The 13,588-nt window shown below is 46.8% G+C and overlaps 2 protein-coding genes across 3 annotated transcripts in view; both read right to left on the bottom strand.

Annotated features, from left to right (window-relative positions):
* The window catches only part of Zscan2 (zinc finger and SCAN domain containing 2), a 15,056-nt gene extending 9,715 nt beyond the window's left edge, over positions 1–5,341 (bottom strand). Inside the window, exons 1-2 of one of the 2 annotated variants that reach the window (XM_005357652.3) lie at positions 5,243–5,341; positions 3,256–3,761 (exon numbers count right to left, since the gene is read on the bottom strand). In XM_005357652.3, the coding sequence (XP_005357709.1) occupies positions 3,256–3,661 (406 nt within the window). In that variant the 5' untranslated portion in view covers positions 3,662–3,761; positions 5,243–5,341. The remainder of the gene's footprint in view (positions 1–3,255; positions 3,762–5,242) is intronic. The other variant, XM_013350181.2, reaches the window with a different exon arrangement.
* Positions 5,342–10,504: 5,163 nt separating this feature from the next.
* LOC101988450 (oogenesin-1-like) lies at positions 10,505–11,944 on the bottom strand. Its single transcript, XM_005357699.1, has one exon. The coding sequence runs from the start codon at positions 11,942–11,944 to the stop codon at positions 10,505–10,507; it is 1,440 nt and encodes a 479-aa protein (XP_005357756.1).
* Positions 11,945–13,588: the final 1,644 nt, after the last annotated feature.

Below are 13,588 nucleotides of genomic sequence, written 5' to 3'. Positions count from 1 at the left end.
AGATGGTTGTGAGCCACCATGTGGTTGCTGGGAATTGAACTCAGGACCTTTGGAAGAGGAGGCAATGCTCTTAATCACTGAGCCATCTCTCCAGCCCCCGAGAAACCCAGTCTTGGAAAAAAAAAAAGTTTCCTATATTCATTCCAACAATACTGACTGAGTTCTTACAGTGAGAGGGAACCAGGAAGAGAAGAAGACAGGACAAGGTCTCTGGCCTTTGGGAATTTTGTTAAGTTCCTAAAAGAAATAGGAAGAGCATATAAATAATAACAATAAAAAGATTGGTAAAAAGTCAAGACTGAGGCAGGAGAATGATGAGTTCAAGGTCAGCCCTGGCTAGACACAAGATACAGCAAGGCCTCATCTCAAAACAGAAAGCCAGCAAATAACAAAAATTCAAAGAGACTGCAAATGTCCTGAAGGAGGAGGAGGTCACTTGGTTAGGTGGGCGAGGGCGGACGCCTGGGGAGTTTCAAGCAGAGGGCTCTGGGACATGTGGAGGAGCTTGGGTGAGGGGTAAGAGGCTAGAAGGAGGTTTAGTCTAGAGGCGAGGACTATAAAAATTCAGCCAAGAAATCCAAAAGTCTGATTTAGGAGTGGAACAGGATTAAAACACCCACAGGAGACACAGACAAGCAGAGACGAGCTTTACATGTAAACTATTACTAGAGGTATGGCTTTAACTGGAATTACAGGACACTTTAGCCGTGAACACCCAGAGGTGCCTCTTAGTCAAATATTAAACAATGACTAACCAGGCCTTGAAATGCCCTTTCCTGGGTAAATACACCCTAAGACTTTCATCTTAACAAACAGAATAGAGGCCGGCTGGTACAGGGTCCAGGGTAGGGCAAATGTTCGAGAAGGAATGAAGGAAAGTGTAAAGATTCCTGTGAGCAGCTATGAGGAAGAAGGGCACACATGTTCTCCATGTTCTCAAGTGAAGACCAACAGAGATAATCTTTTTTTTTTTTTTTCCAAGACACGGTTTCTCTGTGTAACCTGGGCTGCCCTCAAATTTATAGAGATCTGCCTGCCTCTGCCTCGGGAGTGCTGGGATCAAAGGCGAGCACAACAGAGATAATCTTAAAGCAGAAGTCAGGGGTGACACCTTGCTTCCTCGGGGGGAACCCCCATCCTAGATGAGCAGTGAAAAGTGAAGACACCATGAAGTCGACGGCAAGTGCTGCGATCACGTCAGATACAGGCCGAGAAATGACACCAATTGTGATGTCCCCAGGTAAATAACCCCTCCTCAGCCCAAACTTGCACAACCCACAGTCTCTTCCTCTGGACCCCATCCCTGCACATCCCACAGTCTCCCCCTCCTCCTGACCCCATCCCTGCACACCCCAGTCTCCCCCTCCTCCTCCTGACCCCCCCCATCCCTGCACATCCCACAGTCCCCTCTTCCTCTTGACCCCATCACTGCACACCCCAGTCTCCCCCTCCTCTGGACCCCATCACTGCACAACCCACAGTCTCCCCCTCCTCTGGACCCCATCCCTGCACATCCCACAGTCCCCTCCTCCTCACTCCATCCCTGCACATCCCATGAACAGGCTGCTTCCTGGCTGCTCTCTAGCCCACCCCAATCTAATCAAACCTACATCCTGTTGCCAAACTCAGCTTCCTCTCATGTTCCATAGGCCCTGGTTCAAGAACCTGCGAAGGCCAATGACGTTTAATTCAAATTCCGTCTGTCTTCCCTTCCCCCAAACTCCCACCACTTCCTAAAAACACACTCTCCAATCAGCAAGCCTGCCTCCCTGTCACCTGAGGAAACCTTCCTCGGCTCTCCCACTTCAGAGCCTTGGCTGAACACAGCTCCTCTCAGCTGTCATAGCTTCCTCCTCACCCTGTGACTTTCCAAATTCTACTCTGTTCTGCAGTCTCCTACGCATGGTCCACGGCTTCTGACCTACTCCTTTCTAAAGTCAAGTACTTCAGGAGCACAAAGCAGCCACACCCTACGGGTGCTGACATGGTCCTAGGGGAAAGGCAGAAGTGAAGTAAATACTGGGTAGCCAAATGAGCACAGTTTACAGCCCAGAGCCAAATGCAAACACAATAGCTAAATGGACGAAGGATCCAGGATTTATTACTAACACAGCAGACAAATATAGAAACCCCTGTAAAGACCTTGTCTGGGATTACCTTTTGTTCTTTCTTTCTCCAGATGATATCTATTCTATATACAGAGACCTAGCTTGCAATCCTCCTGCCTCAATTCTGAGTACTAGGATAACAGGTGGGCCCCTCCATGCCTGACCAAAAACTAACTTTTAAGGGTCTAACGATAACGTCATACAACAGAAAGTCCAGACAGTTTACTTGTTGTTTATCATGGTTTCATTCAATGACCACTTTGGAAAAAAATTGCATTTTTTCCTAATTGTTGGAACTATGAATGCTTACAGACAACTGAAAGGACCAAGGGGTGGATCACAGACATCACTCCTGTGCTTACCTGCAAACCAGCAGAGACTTTCTAGTCTTCCTAAGGGAAGAATGTCTTATTCTCGAGGCACAGGCAGGCCAGATCTCTGTAAATCTGAGGCCAGCCTGGTCTACACAGGGAGTTCAGGCCAGACGGGGCTACATAATGAGACCCTATCTTAAAAATAAAACAACAGCCGGGCGGTGGTGGCGCACGCCTTTAATCCCAGCACTCTGGAGGCAGAGGCAGGCGGATCTCTGTGAGTTCGAGACCAGCCTGGTCTACAGAGCTAGTTCCAGGACAGGCTCCAAAGCCACAGAGAAACCCTGTCCCGAAAAAACAAAACAAAACAAAAAAATAAAATAAAATAAAATAAAACAACAACAAGCAAAAAAAAAAAAACCCACCACTTTCTGTCTATACAAGGGAAATTAAAAATCACAAGCACAAAACTAGCTTCCAGATAACCTCTGTCACTCTAGGCAAGCATTTTGTTTACCACTGAACTTTATTCCAGACCACCCCAAGATCTCAATCAGCTTCCCAACCTCCCACATAAAGAAGTCAAAGTTCTGCTTAGTATGCAAATGAAGCTCCAAGAACAGCCCTCCAAGCCCCTCATACTGAATTCTGGAGCTACCACTGCACACAGAGAGGGAATTAAAAAAGCTAAGATCTTGCTAAATGCCACAGACAGCAGGGAGAGACAAGCGCCATCCCCTACTTTGTGTGAAGACCAGTTGCGCCCGCTCAAACATTACACCGCTCCACCTCGGGAGGCTCCCGCCCCCTCCCTATGAGGTTCTGCGTCTTACCCCTGTTCCGAAAATTCTGGGTCAAGTCTTCCACCAGGGCCACAGCCTCCTCGCTGCTCTCAGGCCGATGCTCCTGCAGCCAGGCCTGAATTTCCCTTGGCAGCACGGTTAGTATCTGCTCCTTAGTGTGTACCTCTGGCCTCAGCCAGCGCCGACAGAGCTCCCGAAATCGGACAAGCGCACCCTGAGGTCCTCCGGATGCACCCTCCTCCGAAGGGCTGCCCTTTCCAGCACTCTGGGGAAAGAGCTCAGACTCAGGGCCATCCTCCTGCAGCACGGCTTCCTGCACCCAGGAATCATCCTCCAGAATCATGGTGGTGACCTCTGCCTGCTCATCTTCCTCTTCTTGAGGTACCTGAACCAAAGGGCTGAGGGGAGTGGTCACTGCTGGCTCTTCGGCTGCCATTGTCCAGCTTCCTGGATGACCAAGCTTCGAGCCTTACACCTGTCTCCAGGCAGGCTCTCAGAGAAGGCAACTCCTTTTCCACGCTCAACCAAAAACACTGCTGAGAAACAAGACAGAGAACCAGAATCACTAAAGGACACTATCCTACGACCACCCTAACTCACAGCAGCAGCCTTACATTCAAAACCAACAGAGGCTTGCTACCTTACTCCTGAAAACTGAGACTCTCGCTGCAAAAGAAATACCGCATACACATATACACACAGATAATAACACAGCACCGTTCTTTACAGAAGGCCAAAGAATGAGAGGTAGGAAAGCAACGTTCCGGGTGGGGGAAACAGAACTAGTATATCCGGCCCTAAGTCAGTTCAGACGAGGTCAACAGAGGTCAGTCATTCAACCTCAGTGACCACTTAATAAATAACACTCATCTTTATCACATGGGACATCTTACTGATTAGCAATAGAGCATATGTCAATGTGTTCCCCACTTCCCGAGGAAAAGGCATTCCTGCTATATTTCAAAGGAAGTGGTCAGGGAATAGGTTCCAGGAATCTCAGGGATTCCAGAATCTGTTAATGCTCAAGCCCCTATAGAAAACGGTGTATTATATACTTTCAGTAATCTCTAGACAACATATACAAGCGTAAATACTATGTAAACAGTTGTTACACTGTACAGCTCGGGAATAATAACAAGAAAAAGTCCCTACAGGTTCAGTTCAGACATTGTTTTTGTTTCTGAAGCAAGGTCTCACTACACAGCCAGATGGCCTTGAACTCCTGATTTTCCTGCCCTGCCTCCTGAGTACTGAGATAAGTGCCCCATCACCTAGGATTTACCAAATTAAAAACTATTTAAATAGTATGAAAGCAATGCTATTTATTTTTTTAAAAATCATTATACCAGCCTGGCGGTGGTGGTGCACGCCTTTAATACTGGCACTCAGGAGGCAGACATAGGCGGATCTGTGAGTTCCAGGCCAGCCTGGTCTATAGAGCAAGTTCCAGGACAGCTAGGGTTGTTACACAGAGAATCCCTGCCTCGAAAAACCAAAAAAAGAATAAAAAAGAAAAAAAAATCATTACACCATAGATTCAGATAACAAGCCTTCCCACCCTCATGAAAATAACAAAAGTAAAAACCGAACAGCAATAAAAGAATAACAAACTGGTGCTTCTAGTGTCAATTTGTCCAAATGACTACATGAGAAACAAATACATCGGAATTCTTCCCTGGCAGCACCCGCACACTGAACCCTAGACAGCCCATTCGCTAAAGCGGGAGCCGACACGCCCCCTCGGAACCTCAGTTTCCCCATCCGGACAAGGAGGAGGCTCGGCGGGATGTGGTCGAGCATCCTTTCCCAGTGCAAAGCTGCGTTCCTGGGCTGCGTGTGCGCGGGGCTCTGGCGAGAGCAGAACTCCGAGGGCCTGGAGGAACCGAGGTGCAGAGCTGAGCCCCGAGCCGCCGGGCGCGGACACCCACGCCCCTCCCCCAAGCTGCCCTCAGCTGGCTCCAGGCCCGTTACTCGCGCATCTCTCTGACTGTTCCCCGAGGGACGCGCGGCTCCAGACCTGCCTCTCACTCTGGCCTCTTCGGGGACCAGATCCTGTTCCCTCAGTCGCTCCGAGCGCAAAAGCGCCCCTCGGTCCGGCCCGGCCCCTCTGGAGTCACCTCAGCTCAAGCCCATGGGGTACGGAGAACAATGGACGGGAGAGGCCCGCCCACCCCCTCATCCATTGGCTGCTCAGGACAGTCCCTGGAAACTCTGCTCCGCTACTGGTGGAGGCAGCGTCCAGCTGGGCAGTGGGCGGGAAGCTGGGCCCGAGGCATTATGGGAAACGTAGTCCGCTCTGATACAAGGCAAACAGTACCAGAGCTCACAGAGGGTTTGATAGCCGTAGGCAAAGCCTCAGGATGGGAGGCAGAGAAAAATCCGTGGACTAGCGTCAGCTTTCTAGTGTCACCCAAGGCTTTTTACCTGAGACAAATAGTTTCAATTCTCTAAAGCCTGCGTGCGTTTGTCAATAAAAAAAAAATGGAAGCTGGGTGGATTTATCAAGTCTTTTTCGGCGGAAAATTGTGTGGCAAATGATGTTGTTGAGCCTCCGACTGTCAAAGGCCGACTCTGAGCAGGGAAGAAATCTGAGCAGGTGCAGTTCCTCAGGCCCAAGCCCGCAGTTCTCCCCGCGGTTTGCAGCTACGCACAGGCACGGGAGTAGCACACCCCTTTGTTTTCACACGTGATATTCCTGCGTCTGCGTGAAAGCCCCGCCCTGCTCGCTCTGCTTTGGCGCTCTGCTCTTCCAGAGCCTGCTCCTTGGAGCCTGCCTTAGTGTTAGGGAGGAAGTCAACTCTGGGGAGGGAATGACCCCCAGCCTCACTAAAGCAGGACATAAAGAACAATAGGGGATAGTGGTCTCTTCAGAGGCAGCCCAGGGCCCCCCAAGAGGATGTAAAGAACAATAGATAGTGGTGGTCTACTAGTTAGCCCAGCTTAAACTGGCCTCAGGGGCTTTCTGGATAAGGGATCATGCCTAGAGTTCTGCTACCTTTTCCCCTTTTTCCCCTAGGAACTTTTTTTTGGTTTTTCAGAGACAGGGTTTCCCTGTGTAACAGTCCTAGCTGTCCTAGAACTAGCTCTTGTAGATCAGGCAGGCCTTGAACTCACAGGGATTCACCTCCAGAGTGCTGGGATTAAAGGTGTGCGCCACCACCGCCTGGCCAAACCTCTAGTCATATTCTTATAGCTTAAATGTTTATTTTTAGAATGAGTAAAAACGAGCTTAGCCACTTTTTTTTGGGGGGGGGAGGTGTTTCAAGACAGGGTTTCTGAGCCGGGCGGTGGTGGCGCACGCCTGTAATCCCAGCACTTGGGAGGCAGAGGCAGGCGGATCTCTGTGAGTTCGAGACCAGCCTGGTCTACAGAGCTAGTTCCAGGACAGGCTCCAAAACCACAGAGAAACCCTGTCTCGAAAAACCAAATAATTGCCGGGCGGTGGTGGCGCACGCCTTTAATCCCAGCACTCGGGAGGCAGAGGCAGGCGGATCTCTGTGAGTTCGAGACCAGCCTGGTCTACAGAGCTAGTTCCAGGACAGGCTCCAAAACCACAGAGAAACCCTGTCTCGAAAAACCAAAAAAAAAAAAAAAAAAAAAAAAAAAAAAGAAAAACCAAATAATAATAATAATAATAATAATAAAATAAAAATAAAAAAAGACAGGGTTTCTATCCAAAGCCCGCTGACTTCCTCTAGTCTGAGAGGGAATGAAACGAGCTCACGTGCTTGCAGTTCCAGTCATGCCTCCTTATGGCTCTGCACTAATTCTAATTTGCTTGTCCTAATTGTCTATAATTTCTTAGCTCTAATTCTGTCTCAATTCCAATTCTCTGTAACAAATCTCTGTTCCAATTCATTCTTGTTCTAATTACTCTACGTTCATTCTTCTCCTTCTGTTTCTATTTTCCTACATTCTTTATCCCTCTGCATTCTTTACTCTTTCCGTAATTTCTTCTGCTGTTACAAATTCCCATATATATATATATTCCCATATATATAATATATATTAGCGACTTGTTAGTAAGCAAAAAAAATTGCAAGGAAAATTCTCAGGGCCACAGGCATTCTTTGAAGAACCCTAGCAACACTTACCGGCTAGTTTGTAGCCAACCACAGCCGCTGCTGTGAGGAGGTCCTGGCCATCTCTTAAAGGGGTTACAAAGGGAAGAAACTAGTCTGAGGCGAAGAATACGTCGACTATTTTACCTTTCTTAAGAGTGATTAGTAATATCTGGACATGGTTAGTCAGGTGCTATTGATCTCTTGAAGGACTAAGCTCTAACAAGGACAGACACCTGCAATACCGCCCTAATTCGTCATAAATCTTTGAGGGACTTAGATTAGCAAAGCCAGACACCTGCAGTTTGCTCTGTGAAGGCTCCTCCTGTGATCACCCCAGAAGGACTTCTATATGGCCAAACCATCCTGTTGGGGAGTTCATTACAGAGAGCAGGCTTCTAAGTTTGTTGTTGTTGTTGTTTTGGTTTTTTTTTACAGATTTATTTATTTATTATGTATACAGTGTTCTGTCTGTCTGTATGCTTGCTGTCCAGAAGAGGGCACCAGATCTCATTACAGATGGCTGTGAGCCACCATGTGGTTGCTGGGAATTGAACTCAGGACCTCTGGAAGAGCAGTCAGTGCTCTTAACCTCTGAGCCATCTCTCCAGCCCATTGTTTTAGAATTAGTGCAGAGCCATAAGGAGGCAAAAGCCCTCTTCTGACCATCCCAGCATACACATACACACACACATACACACACACACTACATTACATGCATGCAAGCAAAATACTAATTTTATGTGCAAAAATAAAACTCTTTTTTTTAAATATTTATTTATTTATTCATTTATTTATTATTACAATGTTCTGTCTGTGTGCATGTCCGCAGGCCAGAAGAGGGCACCAGACCCCACCAGAGATGGCCGTGAGCCACCATGTGGCCGCCGGGAACCGAACTCAGGACCTTTGGAAGAGCAGGCAGTGCTCTTAACCTCTGAGCCATCTCTCCAGCCCCAATAAAACTCTTTTTATTTTTTTTATTTTTTTGGTTTTTCGAGACAGGGTTTCTCTGTGTTTTTGGAGCCTGTCGTGGAACTAGCTTTTGTAGACCAGGCTGGTCTCAAACTCACAGAGATCCGCCTGCCTCTGCCTCCCGAGCGCTGGGATTAAAGGCATGCGCCACCACCGCCCCCCAAAAATAAAACTCTTGATTGCTTTACTCCTGTGTCCTTTACACCTATGTCTGAATTTTTCTCTTTTGGAACCACAAGACAAGACTGTTGGTGGTGTAGAGAGCAGAGGAAAACGTGGAGTTCTCCATCACACTACCATGACCTGCCTAGATTGTCCCTACCCCTAACATCTGTATAAAGTTTCCATTGTGGTACGTACGATATCACAGGCTTGCTTGTGTCCTCATTAGATGTAGCTGTGCGTGTTTCCCTTGGTCCACAGCAGCACCTCCGTGTTGGAGGGTGTTCGTACACTATGTGAAGATGTATTTGCTGTGACTAGTGTAATAAAGAGCTGAATGGCAAAAAGCTAGGCAGGGGGTATAGGTGGGATTTTCAGGGAGAGAAAGGAAGAGGAGGCGAATTTAAATGCACGGGAGCGGCCAGGAGACCTGGAAAGGGAACAGGAGGTGCAAGATGCAGAGGTAATGCCCGCATGATAGAGTGTAGATAATATAAATGGGTTATTGTAAGTTATAAGAGCTAGTTGAAAAACAAGCCTAAGCTATCAGTCAAGCTTTCATAATTAACAAGAAGTCTCCATGTCATTGTTTGGGAGTTGGCAGGTGGGAAAGAGAAAGACTCACTACAAATAGCGTCCAACATGGGGCTCATTTGTAGTAAGTCTTTCTCTTTCCCACTAGCCACTGCTGAGAAACGTCTAAGTTCTTTTTTTTTTTTTTTTTTTTTTTTTTTTTGGTTTTTCGAGACAGGGTTTCTCTGTGGCTTTGGAGCCTGTCCTGGAACTAGCTCTGTAGACCAGGCTGGTCTCGAACTCACAGAGATCCGCCTGCCTCTGCCTCCCAAGTGCTGGGATTAAAGGCGTGCGCCACCACCGCCCGGCTGAACGTCTAAGTTCTTAAAACATTTTAAATGTCATATGCCATAGGTCTTTGAAGTGTTGAAGATTATCCAACCGAAATATATCTCTGTATATCTAGAAAACCTAACTAAACTGACTACAGTTTGACTATTATAGATTATATCTATTAATCTGTCATTTTAAATTATACATTACATTTTAAATGAGCTGTATAAGCATAATACCTTGAACAAAAGTAGAAATATACATATAACAAAACTGACCTTACATAAACCAAAATTTATACTGAATGCAAAGTATTCATCTTTATATTATATCCCCCTCCTTTTTTAGAAATTGACTCTGACCATTAATCACTTATAATCAACTGCTTTAAAAAAAAAAGCTGGTGGGTGGTGGTGGTGCACGCTTTTAATCCCAGCACTTGGGAGGCAGAGGCAGGCGGATCTTTGTGAGTTCGAGACCAGCCTGGTCTACAAGAGCTAGTTCCAGGACAGGCTCCAAAATCACAGAGAAACCCTGTCTTGAAAAAAAAAAAAAGAAAAAAAAAAAAACTTCTGATTGTGAAGGTGTAAGTCGCAAACCACTCTGTTGTAATAGGAGCAGCGGGGCTGCATCCCCAGCACCCGGATGGCTAGCTTTACCCAAAATAATTACACGGAAACTGTATTCTTTTAAACACTGCTTGGCCCATTAGCTCTAGCCCTTACTGGCTAATTCTGATATCCCGATCAACCCATTTCTAATAAACTGTGTAGCACCCGTCTTACCGGGAAAGATTCAGCATGTCTGACCTGGCAGCTTGCTTCATGTCGTCTGCCCGGGAGAGGGTAGCATGGCCTCTGAGCTCACTTCCTCTTCCTCCCAGCATTCTGTTCTGTTTACTCCTCCCACCTATGTTTTAACCTATGAGGGCCAAGCAGTTTATTATAATTAACCAATGACCTTCCTCCATCATGATTGAAAAATATTTGGCTTTTTAAAAGGTTTACTTTATTTTTAATTATTTGTCTCTGTGTGGGTGTGTATGAGTTTGGGTGCCCACGGAGGACAGAGGCACTGGATCCTCTGGAACTGGAATCACAGAATATGAAGGGCCCCACGTGGGTGCTGGGAATCAAACCTGGATCCTCTGCAAGAACAAGCCTGCTTTGTAAACACTAAGCCATCTCTCCAGTCCAAAATCTGATTCTTGGTACCGAGCAGCAACCTTCCCCAGTTTATTGCCAGCAAAGGCAATGTCTGTTTTCCAGGGCATAGACACAGGACTGAGAACATATAGGGCAGATGGTGGACTTAAAACTGACTGCCTTGGGCTGTCTTTCAGACCTGAGTATATCCAGAAGCTCAGTACATATTTCGCCAAATCTCTCTCGAAGACCTCTATTGTCATAGCACTCCAGAGGGACAGGGTATAGCTCCTCCGTTAGCTTGTTCAGTTTGGCTGTGTGGTGAAGGAGTTGCTTCAGGAGGGGCAGAGACAGTTTATTATTGGAAAAATTGATCCTGAGGAGCTGGGAGCATTGGCTCAGGGCAGGCATAAAAGCACTAAATGCAGAATCCTCCAGCCAACATTTCTCCAAATCCAGAGTTTGCAAGGTGTCTTTGACTCTCTCGAGGAGCTTTCCAAGTGGTTCAAACCATTCTCCAAGAATTGTGTGACTAAGGGTGAGATGCCTGAGCCCAGAAAGGTTTGGGCACTGGGGCAGGTAATCCAGGTCTCTCTGTATGAGGTGACAGAAAGTGATGGACAGGGTCTCCAAGGGCTTCTTCAGGCAACCAAGCCACTCTTCCAGGCTGCCAACTAAAACATAAATATCATCTACATAGAGATGCTGGAGGCAGTGCAATTTGGAGAACTGTGAGAACAATGAGTTCATCAATTCGTCTTCCAGCTCTTCAGCCTCACTGATCCCAAAAGTATTCACGATGCTTTCCAGCATGAGTGTGTGAAGGTTTCTCATCTGTCCCAGGTATGGTCCAAAAAGAGCCATGTCTTCTAAACATAAATCTATTACTTTCAGCTCACGTATACAGTGGAGATCTACTGACCGCAAGATGTCGATGGCATTGGACAAACATGGTTCCAAAATCTCAAGCTTTCGACAGCATAAATGAACAGAACCTTTTCTCTGCTGGGCCCATTGCCACAAGTACATGGCACACTCGTCGAGCTGGCTGTTCTCAAGTTTGAGGTCAGTTACTATGTTCAAATAGTTCTTCAGCCCTGAGTAAGGACACGTCTCCTCTGGCTTCTTCTTCTGTCTCATGTCGTGATGACAGCAGTCCTTTTTATACATCCCATTCCATATGCTCCAGAAATCGTAGTCCACATCTGTCAAATCCAGCACTCTGATTTTCCCCCTTCTGGGGCAAGCCTCCTCTGAGATCAGCACATCTAGTCCATCAAGCAGAGCCTTTAAAGTCTCCAGGTGTGGGGTCTTCATCAGGGCTCCTACAGGAAGGCATGTGAATGGCCAGGCAGGTACCATGGCCCGCAGGATGTTGGTCTGATTGTTCCTGAAGGCCACCTCAAATGTTTCTGGGATCAGCGACCGGGGCAGGCCCTCCACAGCAGCAAACATGGCCAAGGCCTCCTCCTTCTTCAGCAGGCTCTCTATCACTAGCTGCTTGAGTGTTGGTGGGGTTTGGCTTCCCATTGTGACTGGTTTTCAGGAATAATGACCCTGAGTTGGATACTGGTGAGAGGCCTCCAAATCCAGGCAGGGAAAATGTCGTGGCTCCTCTGAGACTCTGAGGGCTTCTCTGGCTGCTCTCTTTATAGCCCTTTCCATTGACCCCGCCCCTTTGTAGTCACACCCTCCCAGATTCTGATTCTACACCTGAGTCTAATCTTCTTACATCATTTGGGAGTTAGATGGTGTAGGATCAGATATAAACACAGGAAAAAACTTAGACTATAACTATGATTAACTTATTCATTAAAGCCAGGCAGAAGTGGTACACACCTTCAATCCCATCCCTTCAGAGGCAGAGGCAGGCAGATCCCTGAGTTCAAGGCCAGCCTGGTCTATAGAGTGAGTTCTAGGACAGCAGGGGCTACACAGAGAATCTGTCTCTTTCTTTTTTTCTTCCTTTCTTCTTTTTTTTTCTTTCCTTTCCCCCCCTGAGACAGCACTTTTCTGTAGCTTTGGAGCCTGTCCTAGAACGAGCTCTTGTAGACCATGCTTGCTTCAAACTCACAGAGATCCGCCTGCCTCTGCCTCCTGAGTGCCGGGACTAAAGGCGTGCACCACCACTGCCCAACTGAGAATCTGTTCCTTGAAAAATATAAACAGACAAACAAATAAATAATTCATCTGTTGACCCAGTACAGAAATACTGAGCTGTTAATTTTGCTTCTATTTATCTGGCATTTGAACTTTTTGAGACGGGATTTCACCATCCACCAAAGGTTAGCTTGGCACTCATTCTTTTGCCCAAAATGGCCTCCCTCTGTCAACAATAGTTCTGCCTCACGCTGCCTTGTGTTAAGGTGTGAGAGCTGCCACACCTGTCTGAGATTTCTTTTTACCTGAACAGCGTAGGTCTGAGACTCAGGCTGGCCTTGAACTCAAGAGATCCACCTGCTTCTATCTCCCCAGTGCTGGGATTAAGGTCTTGTGCCACTCTGCCTGGCTGCAGGTCTTTTTTTCTTTCTTTAATTCTGATATTTTCTGGTTATTTTTTTTAAATAAGTTTTTGTTTCATTTTATATTTCCACCACTCTTCTATCCCCCTCTCGCTTCTCCAAAATCTGAATTTTTATCCAGTCAATTTCATTCATCCTGTCTTTTCATAGATTCTGAGTTTTTTGTTAGAAAGACCTCCACACCACTCCAAAGATCATTTGAATTCACCATTTTCCCCTAACTAACCTCATCAATCCAAACACAAAAGATGGGTTGGAGAGCAAACACAGTGATTAAGAACTCTGTCTGTAACTCCAGTCCCAGGGGACCCAGGGACCTCATCTGGGAACTGGTGGTGGTGCACGCCTTTAATCCCAGCACTCGGGGGCGAGAGGCAGGTGGATCTCTTTTGAGTTCAAGGCCAGCCTGGTGTACAAGAGCTAGTTCCAGGATAGGCTCCAAAGCTACAGAGAAACCCTGTCTCGAAAAACCGAAATAAAATAAAATAATAGAATAAAAAAACCCCAACAACAAAAAGATGTCCAAGTATCATTCAGATCTGTTAGTAGGTGTGAGGTTGAGTCTTATTAGCAAAAGCTCCTCCCTGATAGCATCTTAACGTAGTAACTCTAAACTGAATGCGTGCAAACACCACCACCTCCAGGCCAGCCT

Source organism: Microtus ochrogaster, chromosome 22 (genome assembly GCF_000317375.1).
Source record: "Microtus ochrogaster isolate Prairie Vole_2 chromosome 22, MicOch1.0, whole genome shotgun sequence".
NCBI lineage: Eukaryota > Metazoa > Chordata > Mammalia > Rodentia > Cricetidae > Microtus > Microtus ochrogaster.
The sequence above is the reverse complement of the archived record's forward strand: the minus strand, read 5'-3'. Positions and strand labels throughout refer to the sequence as shown.